This window comes from Pavona decussata, unplaced genomic scaffold (genome assembly GCF_977016875.1).
Source record: "Pavona decussata unplaced genomic scaffold, jaPavDecu1.1 SCAFFOLD_272, whole genome shotgun sequence".
Classification (NCBI taxonomy): Eukaryota; Metazoa; Cnidaria; class Anthozoa; order Scleractinia; family Agariciidae; genus Pavona; species Pavona decussata.
This window is the reverse complement of record NW_028145674.1, coordinates 1,114,793-1,132,159: the sequence shown is the minus strand read 5'-3', so window position 1 is coordinate 1,132,159 and position 17,367 is coordinate 1,114,793. Positions and strand designations below refer to the sequence as shown.

General features: G+C 39.9%; 1 protein-coding gene and 1 long non-coding RNA gene across 2 annotated transcripts; one reads left to right on the top strand and one right to left on the bottom strand.

Moving 5' to 3' along the window:
• The first annotated feature begins 14,321 nt into the window (after window positions 1-14,321).
• LOC146455629 (uncharacterized) lies at window positions 14,322-14,733 on the top strand. Its single transcript, XR_014858983.1, has 2 exons — window positions 14,322-14,482; window positions 14,588-14,733. It is a non-coding gene; the product is annotated as an uncharacterized LOC146455629 (long non-coding RNA).
• A 315-nt stretch (window positions 14,734-15,048) lies between these two features.
• Window positions 15,049-16,933, bottom strand: LOC146455628 (uncharacterized). The gene is made up of 2 exons (XM_085094008.1): window positions 16,440-16,933; window positions 15,049-16,185 (listed from the first exon to the last, which is right to left on the bottom strand). Exons 1-2 carry the CDS (start codon window positions 16,568-16,570, stop codon window positions 16,143-16,145), a joined length of 174 nt encoding a protein of 57 aa, XP_084950134.1. The 5' UTR covers window positions 16,571-16,933; the 3' UTR covers window positions 15,049-16,142.
• Window positions 16,934-17,367: the final 434 nt, after the last annotated feature.

Here is a 17,367-nt window from a genome sequence, read left to right as displayed (position 1 = left end):
AGATCCAAGATCTTACGAGTCTCAAACAAAGAAGAAATACAATAAACGATAGCCACAGTTTGGATTACTTTTATGTGTTTGTCCAACTCAATAATGTTAAGGTGGATCGCAGATCCCCACAGCTCGCGCCATGAACAAATTAAACGTACCCTCACCCCCGAACTCGTGATTTCATGTGAGATTGCAGGATGTTCGTTTATCACGTATATGAGAGTCTAGATCCACGTCTGTTAAACTCACCCCCCACCCCTCACACACCACCCCCCACCCCTCACCCCTGGAATAGACCTGCCGACCGAGATGTCATCCAGGTTCAAAAGGGAAGGCAGAACTGCTTACCATTTATTCAAAATGGGTGCATTCTCTAAATTACTTAACAGGTGCAATTCTTTGTTACTGTTTTTATTGGCCTGCTTCAAGTGTAAGACAAAAAATCTTCTGTGACATCGATTGTCAAAGTTTTGCGATCGGTGGTATTCCTTTAGTTTTGAGGTGTTCATGGTCAACCAAAACGCCAGTATTTTTTATCAGAAAGGTCTTGGTCAGGATTGCCCGCAATGAAATCTGAAATATATATATTTTTAAAAAGTTTAGAAATGGTCACTATTTGTCATTTGTCAAAACAACCGAAGACCAAAAAGAAAGAGGTCTTCGATAAAATTGCAGCAAAATTTAACGAAGCTGCAGATGTTGTTGTGACTGGGGAACAATGTATGCAAAAGTGGTTTAAGCTGGAGGGCCAATTCAAGAAGATCGAGGATAATAACAAGAAAACTGGGAGCGCAAACAAGTCATGGAAATTTCATGATCTCATGGATGAGGTGATTGGGGATAGCCCGAAAGTGCACCCCAGCTATACCTTTGACACTGGGAGATCTTCTTCAAGTAGTGCCAACAGTGATCAATCAGAGAAGGATGATGACTACAACAACGATGTTGACTCTGAGGATGATGACTGCAATGATGATGATGACGATGTGGCCACAAAAGGCAAAAGGGGAAAGACCCTGAGGAACAAGAAACGAAAAAGAAAGAGCTACTTGTCAGCAGCTGAAATGTTGACCTTCCTCCATGATTGGACAGAAAAGAGAGAGAAAGCAGAGGGGGAGAGACTTAAATTTCTACGAGACGTGCAAGAGAAAAAAGATAAATTTAACAGTGAGTTTCTGGATATACTGAGAAACAAGTAGATGTAAAATATATAATTATGTTAGCTAAAAGCCTCTCGTTGAGGAAAATGAATTCCCACACGGTTATTGTGAGTTTCTTCCAAAATCTATTAAGTCTATTAAGCCTATTAGTTTCCTATTAGAACTATTAAGCCTGTTAGGACTATTAAGCCTATTAGGTCCATTAAGTCTATTAGGCCTATTTAAGTCTATTAAGCTACTTGTCCTTAGCCCCTGAGGGGGTAGGGGACTCACAATAACCGTGTGGGAATTTGCTACCGTTTCGTTAAGACCCTTTGGTCTATGAGTTTGTTGTAAACCAATGTGTTTATTCTTAAAATATATACATTTATTTAAAAAAAAAGGCCACCAGTTTGGACAATTTAGTCAGTTGTTGTAAAGCAATGTATTCATTTTTAATACCTTTATCTAAAACAATGCCAGCAGTTTGGAGTCTAAATTAATTCAGCCGTTATACACTTGGTCAGTTAAATAAAACTGAATTTATATTGACAGAAAAATAAACTGTGTTATTATTGTGTTTGGCGTGTTTTTCTGAAGTTCACAGACCACAGACAACGTTCATGAGATGGGTTCTTTTCTGGTTAGCTCGTCCATCTGGGAATGGAGGCTCTTCAGCATCATGATCATCGTTGTGTTCCCCTTCAAGGATGTATCCTCCCTCAAAATCATCATGCAGTAAACAGAAATTGTGCAGGACACATGCAGCAATTATGACATTTACTTCCAATTTTACATCAAAATGATCCAGGAAGAGAGGTTTTCTCCATCTTCCCTTGAGAAGTCCTATTGCCCTCTCTATTGTCTGTCGAATCGAAGAAAGGGCGTTATTGAACCTTTGTTCATGCACTGTCAAATGCCCATTGTCTCTGTAAGGTGTTATAAGCCACCTAGAGGAGAAAAATATAAATGTTTAGGGTTTGAAACTTACCGGTAATTTTGATAGTACTCACCATTGGGCAAGTACCCCAAAAATACACCAAAAAATCTTGAATTTCTACTCGTCCAACAGGATTGACACTCGCCTGGGCAAATTTCCATCCCTGCATATTGTTGAATGTAGATTAGATAATTTCCTGTTTCCGTAATCAATATGATTTTTACAGGGTGGGGAGATTATCCTCACATCAAAGCCCAAACCTGGAGGGCCAGGTGGTTGTTCTTAGTCAAGGCTCTCACCCTTGACCAATCCAGCATTGTTGGACTGTATACTGGGAGCATAAGCCCCCGCTGGCATAGCTCTTGGTATTATCAAGACTCACAAGCTTCACCACCATGACAAGGTGACTAACCCAAGGTGAAGATCATTAATGCATAATCAAGTCTAATCGCTGTATTGTATTAAAGTTCAATCACCCTCTTGAAAACATCTTTTCAAAAGATTTATTTACATTATTTAATATTATTGGTTTAATTATTATTATTAATGATGCAGGTCATGAGAATTGAGGAAAAAATTTATTATCAAACATGACCTGCCTTAACTTCAAAGAAGTCAACTTCTCATAAAAAAAAAACGCTAAATGCAAGGAACTCAGTGAGAAGAATATATCAAATTGTCCAGCCTGGGAAGTAAGGCAGTGGAAACTACTTGAAACACAGCTTGTTCCAGGTGTTCAGATAATGTGAAAAGGTGTGAAGAATGTGGAACAGGCTAAACACAACATTGCCTTGTGATACCTTAATAATGGGTATCCACCATCCCCAAGTAAATGAGTATCGCCAGGAAACTTGTTGGCAGCATTGTTCCACAGCACTGAATTGCGAAGGACCCGCGAGTCATGCACTGAGCCGGGCCAACCGGCCAGAACATCAGTAAACACCATATTGTCATCACATACGAGCTGAAAACAAAGCTAATGCTTGTGTTTTTGCATACTCAATTCCTACTTTAACCATGGGACACACTGGTACGTTTTTTTTTTGTCACTTTACCGTTAGCATTTGGAGGAGGGAACTGTTACATCAACGATCGAACTATATATTACCATACAACGATGGCAAATTGTTTCTAAAAATCTTTAAAAAGCTGTCTCTATTTATCACAAATAATGTGCCAGTCTGTGTCCAACAAATTCAATGAGCCCAGGTGGCTCATCTGTGCCGGAGCTTAGCCCAGTTTTTTGTAGTATGAAGCAACTAGGAGCATCACCACTCCCTCCTAGATGGGATGCTAGTCCATAGCAGGGTTGCCCCCCCCCCCCCCCAGCATTTTGTTAGGTTAACCTAATGGGCACTGGTACCGATTCATACACCTGCGTGAAGGGAGACAATATTGAGTAAAGTTCTTCTATATATGGGCTATATAGGCACGTGCCGCGGGATAGGGTATGGTTTTTGAGGTTCCCAATCAGTAGAGTGCATAAACGCCCAGCTAAACGAATCTAGGATTAGTCTAGTATTCCATGCTTGATGCTTATCTTCCATTACTAACAGAAATGGAACAAAGTTAACCCATTCATGCCATTCTTAGGTTTTGTTTTTCCCCTTGAATAGGGTGTCATTTTTCGGGTTTGGGCCATAGAAAGGGTATCAACACCAGTTAAACACATTTAATGGATCTAATGGATTTCAACAAAAGGCCAGTCCAGAATTTTTAGTGCAATAGCCCATTCACACGTAGTTTACCAGAATATTATCTCTGTGTAATATATCTAACTGGTATCAAACAATCACCTGGACATTTATTGATTGGTGTTTCTTCCTGCAGATATAGGCTTCTGGTTCGTGTTCTGGGGCGCGAATTCGAATATGAGTGCAATCCATTAACCCAATTATGCCAGGGAATCCCCCGTCCTCCTCAGAAGACAACTTTATCTCTTGAACTTGATTCACTGTAAATTTGTGCATACAAAGAACGGTTTATACCAATCCATTACAAATGCAAGCGTTCACATTGATAATGTTTGTTTATTTTATCTTACACGTCACGACTCACCATTCTGCCATCTGATGTACTGACCAGACATGGAAACAACTGCCTTCACGACCCTACGAAACACCCTGTTGACACTACTGATCGTCATGTGGTGTATACGGGTTAATTTTCTTCGCATGAAGCAGCTAACGGCAGCTAACACAACCATGTCGTCGTCGTTGTCCTCTAACATATCGTTAGCAATAGTTAAAGCAAAATCGTCGACTTAACTCTAAAGCAAACAAGAACGACTGCACATCCGCCATTTTGAATCCTGACGGGAAATTTGGCCCGCGCGGGCATGGAGCAAGACTGGTTCAGTCAAGTGGAAATTACCGTTCCTTTTAGCAAAGAAATTTTCGAAAGGTCTTATCGGAAATTTTTGCTTAATGGATTACTGTAGCCTTTTCTTTAATGTATTGTATTGTAAATTAAGCAATGTCCTGTAATTTCTCTTTTCCTTCTTTTGCACGTTTTTTTTTTCGAAACTTATTTAAGTTGAAAGTTGTAATTAATGAAGCAATGAAGCTGTGCATAAGTTGTAATTAAGTTGCTGAAACTTAAAATAAATAAAATGTAACTGGATCAGGCAACCAGTTATAAAAAGCAGAAGGATTCTCTTCAGAGGGAACTTGAAGCTTTTCTTGGTGTTTTGCTGGGTTTTGTTACTCTCGCCACAGTGACGCCTAGGGACTTGTGTCGCTTCCTGATCTTTAAAGACAAGCATGGCAAAACACAGGTACACCTCAATATGTGTGAATTTTTGGGTCAGCGTGGTAAACAGTCATGTGGCTGCCCCTTGAGATTGTCATACAAGACTGTGGACTTTTACATAGGAAAGTTAAGATCGATTTTCCATTCCATTGGTCGGGACGGAGAATGGGACAAGCGGCTAGGTCTTGGTAACCCAGCCTCTGATAAATTGGTAAAAGATTACCTTCGTCTTGTCACAGCAGAGCAGTTACAGGCCCTTGTTACTCCGAAACAAGCCACGCCATTCTTTGTGGACAAATTGACTCAGTTATCGAAGTATCTTGAAGGCGAGCTTGCGAGATCAAAGTCGAAACTTGACCGTTTCATTATTGTACGTGACCAAGCTTATTTTAAGTTGGCGTTCTTTAGTGGGGACCATCCAGGAGATCTTGGTCAGGTAAAAGTTCCGGAGATCCTTCGTTTTTCAAATGATGATGGGTTCTTATTTAATCATATCTGGGGTTAGCCTCCAATGCAGACGTTCTTAGGGATTCGTCATGCGTTTCCTCTCCCACGAACGTCTGCTGATTCAAACAGCCACTTCCGTTCGTCGGCAAATTGTCTTTGTCTAAAGAGACCAATCAGCATTGACTCATTGTGACAAGTACAGCCAATCATATACTGCGAAACAACGGAAATCATCACCCGTGGAGATATTTCAACGAAATGATCGCCAAAAGTATTCCTCGTATTCCACGTTCTCATTCTATATCTATGCATGGTTGTAACGCCTAAGAAGGTTTTTCGGAGCGATTTATTCTGTTTTCTTTGTGCCTCTACCTTGGGTAAAGACAGAGTTCGAATTTTTGGAAAAAATTCTGCTGAACATTGACATCGACGTGACAGAATTTTCGTTGATCGATCTCTCATCTGCGCTCCGCACTGTTACAAGCGACTCCTTCGTTGTGGAAAACTATCAAGTACCTTTCTTGCGCTCAAAGATGAGATTAAAGAAGACTTTGATAAAGGTGGCTTACAAACCAAGCATTACGAAAGGATTCAACAGCAGAGGAAGGCTTTGTCGCGGAAAAACTACAACGATCAACTGTTGTGTCGCACATATCGCATGTCTCGTAAAGACATGCATCTATTAGACTCTCATATACGTAATAAACAAACATCCTGCAATCTACTGCAGATAAGCATGAAATCACGAGTTACAAAATCCACGGATCCTATGCCTTCATAGAAAGCATTGATTTAGCGCTGTCTGATGTCTTGCAGTTAATCCGAGCCGGTAAACCTAAACAAATGCCACAGAGCTAGCATTTCAATGGCATATGAAAAACTTCTCCTAACGGCTTGGAATGATAATTAAGAAAATCTCCATTCAGTATATTTGAGTTTTTATCCCTTCATGATCAAGATAAACATCATTAAGCAGAGCTAAGGTACGAAGGCTACTTTACAAATTTATTTGTGAACTGCAAGAGTTCCGTTGGCCCGTCAACATTTTTTAACTCTGAATTCCAGGCTTCCGGACTTGCATATATGATTGAAATTTTTCGTTCCAAAACACCCTTTTTTTTGTTCATTGATTTCACTGAGAGAAGCAGCAAGAATTCCAAGATTTGCCAGTTTGTCTACCTGGTCTTTCATAAGATTTACGAGCGGCGAAACCACAACAACATGACCAGCAGCTTCAGGAATTGAATCGTAAACAAATGGTAGAGCTTGGTAAATAAGTGACTTCCCATAACCAGTTGGAAAGTTTACGAACACATCAATTTTCTTCTACACAAATTGCACTATGGCTTCTCTTTGCTATGCATTCAACTCCCTTATACCAAACGTTTCGCAAACATGACCAAAAACCGCATTTAAGTCCACCATCTTGTCCCAGGTAATATTTTTAATCACAAACACGAGTTTACCCAAAGTTGGGAAACAGCTTCTGATTGGTGTGCGGTTGACAAACGGAAGTGGTTGTTCGAATCAGCAGACGTTCGTGGGGGAGGAAACGCGTAACGAACCCCTAAGGACGTCTGCGTTGGAGGCTAAACTGGGGTAAGACTTTGCGGGATGGTGACAGTAATGTCTTTGGTGTTTGCAGAAATCCCCAGTCGGTCATCTGTCCTGTGAAGGGCATTGAGCAATATGTAAAAGTGGCAAGGGAGTTAGGCGTTGATTTAACAAAGGGATATCTGTTTCGTCCGACAACTTCTAATAATGGTGTCCAAGATTCCCCATTTAGTTCTTCAGCAGCAGATGCGGGTCTTAAAGTGTATCTCAAGCAGATGAAGGCTGATGATGGTGAGACATTGCATGGCTTTCGCTCGGGTTGTGCGATAATGTTGGCCCTCACAGGAGCGGATCTGTCTGAGATTAGGGAACACGTGGGTTGGGCTAGGAGGCATACCGCCTTACATTACCTTCAGCTGGCCAAGGTTCTGAAACATGCTGGCCCATCGGGACGACTTGCTACGCCTTCTGCTGAGAATGTGGTGGCTCCATGGCAGGATATGAATCAGCTGAAACGTTTTGTGTGTGCTTTTCCAGCTACTGAGCAGAGGAAACGCCCAGCAGAATGAGGATACTTTTTTGCTAGAGTGTTTTTGGAATGGATTTTTTTTAAAATTGTTATTAGCATGAATGTAACACTACTAATACAATACTAAACACTGCTAACACAGATTTACACTAATAGCGATAATTACAGTTTTAACTGTACTTACAATATAAGCATACTATACTATACTACGATACTACCAAAAAAACACGATTTACAATAATAACACTGTATCTTCACTACACTAGGATTATAACCTTTGTACTATCGTTTCTTTACTGAAGAGATGTTGTTATGGAAACTCATACTAGTTTAGTTTGATTATAATTGTAGAGGTATATCTTTTTTCCCATACCTTATTAGAACTGAGCATGAATATGAATGCGTGTGAATAGAATACTATTCACAACACTCATGATGATATGCGAGGTTAAAATAATTCAATAGAGTTGTTCCGCACAAAAACGTTGCGTATGCAAATATCAAACGACTTACGTTGGACATGCAAATAACAATGACAGACGTGAAATGCACGCACCGCCTCATAATAGCTATTGATTAAACAACTGCTTCCGTGGTTGTTATTTTGATTTAATTATCAGAGCCGTTTGTTTTTGCAACCTCCTAAAGTAATCCCTGAAAATAAGTAATTCTGCGCTCTGTTAAATAGGTACACACTTCTATTACACTTGGCAGCAACCACCTCGGGTGACGCCAGATCGATGATGCACATTTGAAATCTTTTATTTGTTTGAAAATGTGTTCAACTCTAACGCGCTTTCTCGCAAGCTTTCTGTTGAACTTTCTTGCCTTATGTCTTTCTCTGTTGTTCCGCATTGCGCGTATTTGTGCTTGACGAAACGGTGTTAGCAAAGGAACATTATCAGGATACCCTTTATCAGCTAGGAGCACTACCCGTTCGGCAAATCTAGCACCTGCCCCGGAATGCTTGGGAGTCGTGCATGCCTCCAAGAAAGCCTGTCAGTAAAAATCGAATGTGACCTGTGTTGTCACAAATTAGTTGAGTGTTTAATAAATGAAAGTGCCTGTGTCCACTATAAAATTCTCTCTGTGGCTCTGTTGAGGGAATCTGAATTTCATGTGGCGTAACGTCGATGCTTCCTACTGCATCTGGAAATTCTGGCCAATTATTGCGCAGCGCGTCCCATACTCTAGTGTTAGGCCAAATGACAGAGGATCTGAAATGGCGCCACAGAATTATGACTCCCTGGTAGATATAAGCACTAACCGTCTGGGGACTGACATCAAACATTAGTGCTAGCGTGTGGACGTGTGGGTATCACCGAAGCCAAATTAATACAAGAAGTAATCTGTTAATAACGTTTAGTTTAGTGCGCCCCATTCTTTGCCTTGGGTTGCCCCGCCTTGTTATCATAAAGAAATGCCAAGCAGTTTCTCGAGCCATTTGAAGGAATGAGTCTGTTGTTTCACCGGTATTCAACCAAAAGAGATACTCTTGATTTGAAATAAGTGCAAAGAGGTCACGCCCTTGAAACTGGTGGCCATGGAATCCATAGAATAGTCTGTCTCGGAGTGGTAGCTGAATTTCAAAAGGAAGCTGTAGAACTGATGTAAGGAATGCCAGTAACTGTACTATAATAAGCGTAAGTAATGTACATACGCAAAGTATTTCGTGCCTGTTTTCTTGAAGAGGTAAAGGTGGGGGAATTAGTACCAAGTAACGAGCAAAGGCAGCTAGAACTCTTAGTAAAATTGGGACTCGTATAAACTCTATGCGATTCATTTCCATAAGATGGCTTTAGCTGATCGCCTTGTGAGTTTGATACAAAAGGACAAAGAGTCTGTCTCGAATGAAAGGCATGATTTACGGCTGTCAAAAAAGAACAATAATCATGGTGTTCGCAAATTTTCTCGTGCCTTAAACTCGTGAACTTCATTCCCACATCTGTTCATAGAGAGGTGACAAATAAGCCCAATTCATCCTCTAATTTTTCTGATAATTGCAATTTTTTTAAAGACATTGCGGAGGAACAACAGCAGCAACAGCACAAAAGTCGGTGACAACAAGAGGGTAATAGTGCTGCAGTCACACCTCACCTTTACATTTACCGACTGTTGTCCAAAACCTTTCTAACAGCTTATCCCGCGCCCAGCTCATGATAGTGCTATGAATAGCATTCTTTTTTGACTGTCAAAAGGACAAAAAAACACCTGCATTTCAAGTGCGTGGATTTCGCACCAAGTTCTGATTAGGCGAGCTAAAATTTTGGCTATAAAAAGCCGAAATTGTTAATGTGAAAGCCCTTTTTCTTCTGATTTCCAACGAACATGGCGGGATTATGGAGACCGTTCGAAGAGGCATCATCTCGGGTAAAACAGCCCGCCGAAGGAAGGACAAAAATGTGCGTCAGAGTTGGGGAGAACGAAAAAAGAATTGTGATGGAAGCTTACCTGTACTCCGGGAACAACGGATGGAACGCAGTATTAAGGTCTGTAAGAGGGAAGGCCGAACAGCTCCCACTTAGCTCCAAGGTGATTGACTTTTACCTAGACGAAAAAGAGAGTTCCTACTGCATTCAGCGGATGCAGCGCATTGTCCGCGAAGAAACAACAACAGCAGCAAAAGATTCACAGAGATTGGCTTCGACCTCAACTGGACCACCGACAATATTTATAGAGGACAAAAGCACTGCCCGTGGTATGGCAGCTAAGGTTGTGGACAGGCAAATGAGATATGCAAAGAAGCGCACTCCTGTGGAACGGCGCCAGGAAAAGCTTAACCACTTTGTGGCCAGTTCATCAGAAGAGGCGGAAGCAGAGGCTGAAACACCTCCAAAAAAGAAGGCAAAGACCATAAGGGAGGCAACGATGGAAGCGCAGACGACGCACACGAAGATGTGTACGAAAGCGCTCGAGGGGATAGAGAAAATGTCAAGTATTCTTGACAAATTAGAGAGAAAACTGGATGACATGTAGAATGCACTGGGAATCGAACTGAGCTACATTATGATAAGATGATAATAGAAATAAATTTTGTATATCGAAATGATATGTCATGCTTATTGAAAATCTAAAATAAAATCACAGAAATACAAATTAGTTTTCTGTTCATTGTTATTTTTATTGTTGCGAAGTTACTACCAAGTGTAATAAAAGTTTGTACCTTTTTAACAGAGCGCAGAATTACTTTGTTTCAGGGATTACTTTAGTATGTTGCAAAAACAAACAGCCCTGATAATTAAATCAAAATAACAACCACGAAGCAGTTGTTTAGTCAATAGCTATTACGAGGCGGTGCGTGCACGCATTTCTGTTATTGTTATTTGCATGTCCAACGTAAGTAGTTTGATATTTGCATACGCAACGTTCTTGTGCGGAACAACTCTAATAATGGGTTCTTTTATGGCTAGTCTAGCGGTCTCACGTGCGATTACGTAATTACCGATAATAAATTCTGGTTTGGCGCAAAAATAAATCTTTCTTGCTCAGTTTTTCCGCGGAGCCGCGAAGAGGTGGACGACCCACCCAGTCCCGCCCAAAAATCACGTGAGTTGTATCTTGAGCTCTTCCTAAGCCAAGCAGTCCGCTGATCAATCTCTTTTCCCATACCTTATTAGAACTGAGCATGAATATGAATGTATGTGAATAGAATACTATACCTTGAATGCAAGAGCAGTTATTAGTTCTTTCCAGTAAAAACACTGTAAGTTGTTTTTTTCTATATTCATGCCAATACATTTTTCTCAGTTGATATTAATTCAATCAGTCAGCATTGTAACATGATGATGTTAGCAAAATTGTATTGAACTTCGCCCAATTTGTATAGTGTTGTTATATTGATACCTATGATATTGTAAGACTGGAATTATTATTGTTTAAAACCTTTAGTTTTCAGTTGATCCAAAAACAAGCAATCAGTTCTGTCTAGATTTTTAGTGTTCTCCAAATATTACATTAATTACTTAACCCTTAACATACCAACTACGCATATATGCGTAGAAATATACAACGTCATTATAGCAAGCAATTGTGAGGAATTGTTGAGGCTTGGGTACCAGTGCTTCGTTTTAGTTTCGTTTACATGAAGTATATTTTTAGGCAGAGAAAGAAATTGGCCGTTCGATGGTTTGTAATAATAAATATAGAAATTTTACCTTTCGAGTGCATATTTGTGAATGGTTTTTTAAAAATGGCGGCGTGTTTACGATCTGCTGAAACAAATTGTGGCTCCGGAAGCGATGAAAATGATATTGAAGTCCAATTTATCAATGAAGACAATTTACCTTTGGCTTGCATCACTGTTTTGGAACACCCCGAGTCAGAAGGAGAGATTTTGTTTCAGATGATTTGGCTCAAGATACGTCAGAAGAATCGGAAAGTGAAGAGGAAGAATCGGAAAGAGACGAGGAAGAAGACCAGTCGGAATGGAGCGAAGAAATAAACAGAAGGAACGATATTGACTTCAATGAATTCGTAGGTTTGTCAGCAGATGTGAACCTTAGATCTTTGACATCAAGTAAAGGTTTTTTTATCTGTTCTTCACTGACCAGGTATGGGAATTGTTAGTTACACAGACTAATCTGTATGCAAATCAGAAACGAGGAGCTGCAGGAAAGTCTGCGTGGTATCCAGTGTCTGTAGAAGAAATGAAAGGTTGGGTTGCTGCTTATTTGTGTATGGGAATTAAAAATAAGCCAAATATCCTTTCCTACTGGAATACTGACTCCATCCTGTCCACCCCATTCTTTGGTGCCACTATGTCAAGAACAAGATTTCTTCAGATTCTGCGTTACCTTCACTTTGTTGATAATTCTCTTGCTCCCGAGCCTGATTCACCAAATTTTAACAAATTATACAAAATTCAGCCTCTGCTGGATTTAATTATACTAAGGTTCAGGGGAGTATACAAACCTGAGAGGCAACTTGCTGTGGATGAAACCTTGATCAAATTCAAAGGGAAAATTCATTTCAGACAGTTCATCCCCATAAAACCTGGCAGGTTCGGAATCAAGGCTTTTATGCTGGCTGAATCAACCATTGGCTATGTTCTAGGGAGCAAGGTATACACTGGAAAAGAAGCAAATGTAGTCCAGAAAGATCTAGGAAAAAGGGCTGTTATGTCACTGATGGAACTGTTCCTTGATAAAGGCTACTATGTGTTTATGGATAACTATTACACATCTGTGGGGTTGTTTGAGGGGCTAGAGGGAAGAAAAACTCTGGCTTGTGGCACTGTGAGGTCTAACAGGCTAGGCCTACCCAAAGACATTTGTGATGTAAAGGCAAAAGAGGTAAAAAGTCTTAAAAGAGGAGAATCTCTTTACAGACAAAAAGAAACACTTACTTGCGTGACATGGCATGACAGAAAACCTGTCAGTTTTTTAGGCACTGTACCCACAAGTGAAGATGATTCTGGTGTTGTGGAAAGATCCACTAATGTAAATGGCCACTGGGTAAAACAAAACTTTACTCGCCCTGGTTTGATTAGCCTGTATAATACCTACATGGGAGGTGTTGATGTTTCTGATCAGAGTCAGCTCTTATGGAAGGCTAATGAGAGGTTCAGTGTGGTATTACAAAATTTTTTTATATCTCATAGAAGTGTGTGTATCAAATGCACACATTTTGGAAAGAAAATCTCCAAATCATACCACCAGAACTGCTCTAGACTTCAGAAAGTCATTGATAAGTGACTTGATTCAAGGAAACTCCTTCAGAAGGGACACTCAAGTGCGGCCGCCACCCACTCCCGAGCTCCGACTCAACCAAGAACATTTTCACCACCTGGTGAGGAGTGATAAAAGATCTACATGCAAAGTTCACCTACAGCGTGTAGATACTTTTTATGGCTGTGCAGTGTGTGGAGAACATATGTGCCTGGGGCCCTGTTTTCTGAGATACCACACATTGAGAGACTACTATTTCAATGACGAAGATCATGAAGGCCCCAGACGCCTGAAAGAGGGAAGGGGGAGGCCACAGAGCAGGGGAAGAGGAAGAATTGTTCAAAATAGAACATGAAAAAACTACCTTGATGAAGGAAGTGCAATAATTTACTAAGGCAAAGTGATTTAGAGAAAATGAACTTGACTTATTCAAAGACTTTCTCAAGACAATGCCCCAAGATTTTGTTACTTACAAAATCATTTATGTGGTTTCTATTTCACTTTAAGGACTCATATTTCTGTGTAAACAACTGTTATTGACACTTACTAGGAATGTTCAATGTTTAAAGGTCATGAATTGATTGAGAAAAAGTAAAAACTCTAAAAATATATTTTCTACAGGGTTTTTAAGTTAGGTCTGCTTGAAATTTAATAATTATGCTAATATATGCATGCCATGACGTCATCAGTTGAGATGTATCCCATAATCAGACAAACCAACTGAAAGACAACCATTCCCATTCTGTAACATTAGTATGAAATTCAATACTTAGGCACTTCCATTTTGTTGCCCTTGTTTAAGATACTAATACCTGCACACTTCATTTCTTTCAACAGAAAAGAAAAAAGGAAGCCAATGGGAAGAATGTCTTTTACATCTATAATCAGTAAAATGACTATGATGTTACTGAATATGTATGATGGTGGGACCATTGAAAAGCTGCCCGATAGTCCGACAGGAAACCGTGTATTTTATATGCCACACAAGCCAGTGATCAGAGAAGATGCAGCCACTACAAAAGTTAGGATGGTGCTCGATGCGAGCGCGAAATCTCACAACTTGGCCGACAGTATCAATGACTGCATGTAAAGAGGACCACCCTTACAGCCACTCATGTGGGATACACTAACAAGAGCAAGGATGTTCACAGATATTCTACTCGGAGACATAGAAAAGGCGTTTCTACAAGTGGGAATAACATAAGAAGACAGGCGAGGCAAGCAAGTGAGATAAACAGGGAAAGTTACTTTCACTCTATTTCGTGCAAAATTAGTTCCTTCAGTTCCAGGGCTCAAGTTAGAAGTTACATTTTTTTTCTTTAGTACAGATAACTGGAAGCAAAATGGCTATCAATAACCAACCATATAATGGACAAGCATTCAGGACACGAAAACACGTTATTCCCGAAGTGTCTCCATGACAGGTTACATGGAAGGGAAAGGAAAAAAAAGTGGCTTAAACCAGGTATATTTTGCTGCATATATTCAAGAACTAATAAAACTGAAACGTTTACCCTTTGGTACGCAGGTATTGGTCAGTCAATTTGGTCAATTTACATCTATTTTGCAGGTACACTACCTTACGAGAACCTTATAGAGCTTCTGACAAAGAAAGGACATCAGGCAGCTCTCAGGAGAACTTGCTACCTCATCTCTTGAGGCGTTTCATTCCATGCAAAACCACTTTGCCGCAAAACTCTTGGCCTTCTCATATCATGGAATGACAAGCAGGTAATACACAGCACAAATTTGATACTGTGATAATCGCATTTGCAATTGACTAACAAGTCGAATGGTTTGTCATATTTACGCCAATGTTATGAAAAATTGGAATAATCTAATACAAAACGCACGAGTCATATACTGTTCCTCATGAAGAATTAAATGCTGTGGGTTGCAGATAGCCATCCTACATTTTAATGAGAACAGCGACAAGGAACAGGCCAAATTGGGAGATGGAACTGAACGGCTAAACATTGCTTTCCCTAAGAATAAGAAAGGAGAACACACGGTGAAAAGGATTTTGGTCAAATGAACAGACCGTAAGTTCATAAAGTAAACATTCAAGTAACGTCTAGGCGACTTTCTAAGTTTATATGGTTTACTGGGGGCCAGTAATCTAGTTCATTACGTCTGAAACATTGTTATTCTAACACCATTAAATATTACTTAACCTAGGATATGTTGCTGAACTTATAGAAAGTGTTGTAAGGATTCTTGAGGGACTTGACAGCCATGTTTTGCCAAGATCTGCTGCACCTGGAACACTGTCATCAGACTACACCCACCCTGATAAGCACATGGCAGTCAATGCCGTTAAATCGCGATTCAAGAAGTGATGTTCTTCACTAGTAGAAACGACTAAATATTATTTGCTTTTGCTGTCAATACTGTCAAACTGGAAATGCCATCACAAACTATAAATTTTAAACATTCATTGTGTGACGTCTTTCAAGTAATTGTTATACATTGTGAAGTTTAGTTAAATATACATATTATAGTTCTCTGTTGGAAACGCACCTTAAAAGTCGCCTCAAAACAATGACATTTGTAACACAAATTCCACATTCTTATCAAGAGAACATCTTGAAGACATCAGCGATTGGATGCATATGCCACAGTGTACATGTTTACATCAGTTATATAATAGTACGGTAATTTTTTTGTAAAATCAACTTTATGTAAAGACCAACAGCACTATTTTGCCTCATAAGAATAATAAATGTCAGAATATGTAGTTCTCGTCCTAATTATTCGTCTGGAAATCGAAAGCCTTCAAACACAAAGTCATCTTCATTTCCTGGGGGAGGAAAGTGAGCACGAATACAGCAAACAGCACAGGATGGAAGGACAACCCGAATTTGTTTTCCTAAAATACAACAACACCATCTTGTCAACTGCCTATAAGCGATATGACGATTTTGCTTGTGCGCTGGACCTTTGTAGGAGTCGTGATATTGTTGTCTGTACTGGTACCACGCCGTTTGAATAACCCAGCGGTTCAAGCATACCGCTTCGAAACCTGGGTGTGAGGTGATACAAACGGGTGGCTCGGCAAGTCCTTCAGCCTTTACCTCTTCGTTGTTTTTAGCGACGACACAGTCGATTTCTGGGCAGCAGACACACTATTGGATGAAATTCAGTCGCTGACAGTTTCCCAAATTACACCTACAATTATGAAGACAATCGCGAATGCTTGACATGTCAAAGATTTCTACAAATACAAACACCTTCCCGTGATAAAATCCCCTTGGAAATTCAATTGCACGTTACACGAGAAATAACCAAAAAAACAAACATCGGCATTCTACCACGCGAAAATTTTATTGTCACTATTTTCATGTTTAAATCGCCAATGAAATCACATTGAGGATTTGAAGTGAACAGAACTTTCGATAACATGTTGAATGATGATTGCTTACCAGTCTGTATTTTGCAATTGCCCCAATTGCTCTTCCTTGGACTCATTTGTAGAGTCTGTTCCTGAGCTCGCCTCGCTATCGTAAGGCTCAAACAAGTACTGCTGTGTTCCCTCACAACCTGACAAGGTCATGTTGTCGACAATTTCACCTATACTATCGTTTAACGAAGATTAAGAAGCAGAAGAGCTACGCGAATCCCCAGAATCCATAATTGTGTTTAGTCAATAATGCCCAAGGAGTTCTTCTTTCTTCGTCATGGGTCACGTGCCCTACAAAATGCCATTTTTACTTCCGGTCCCGAAATGAGAAAAATTTTGCTTTTTGAGGCCAATTTTCAGGCTTTTATAGTTTTCGCTATCACTTTTTTTGCCGTTTTCCTGTTATTATAGTTCAAATACTACCTTTTGAGCCAAAGTTGTTTTTTGGACTAGAGTATCCCTTCAAAGTAGTAATCATGCAGCCAGCTTGACAGTTCCTTCTCAAGTGGCAGGTGGCATACCTCCTACACATTTACTTATACATAACCAAGAAATAGACACGTACACATTATTAGCTATTGTATCTTGCACTTCTTCTGTGATTGGTTAATTTTATAACTTACCCTTTTTTAAAATAACCCTTTTTATAGGGTTGGACCAATGGTGAGATCTTGGTGCATGAGATATGAAGCCAAACACAGATAATCCAAGCAACTCACTGGAATTCTGGGGTATTTTACCAATGTGGCCTTCTCACTTGTTGTGAGACACCAGCGGCTTCAATGCCTTAAACTGCGTTCAAAAGGAAACTTTGCCAGAGACTTTCTCCATAAACCTGTAGAAATACGTCAGTTAATCATGGCTGAATAAATTGGATGCTTTGGTTTTATAAAAAATGTTGAATCATTAATACGTTATTCAGAACTTTGTCTACGAATCGATTTACCCTG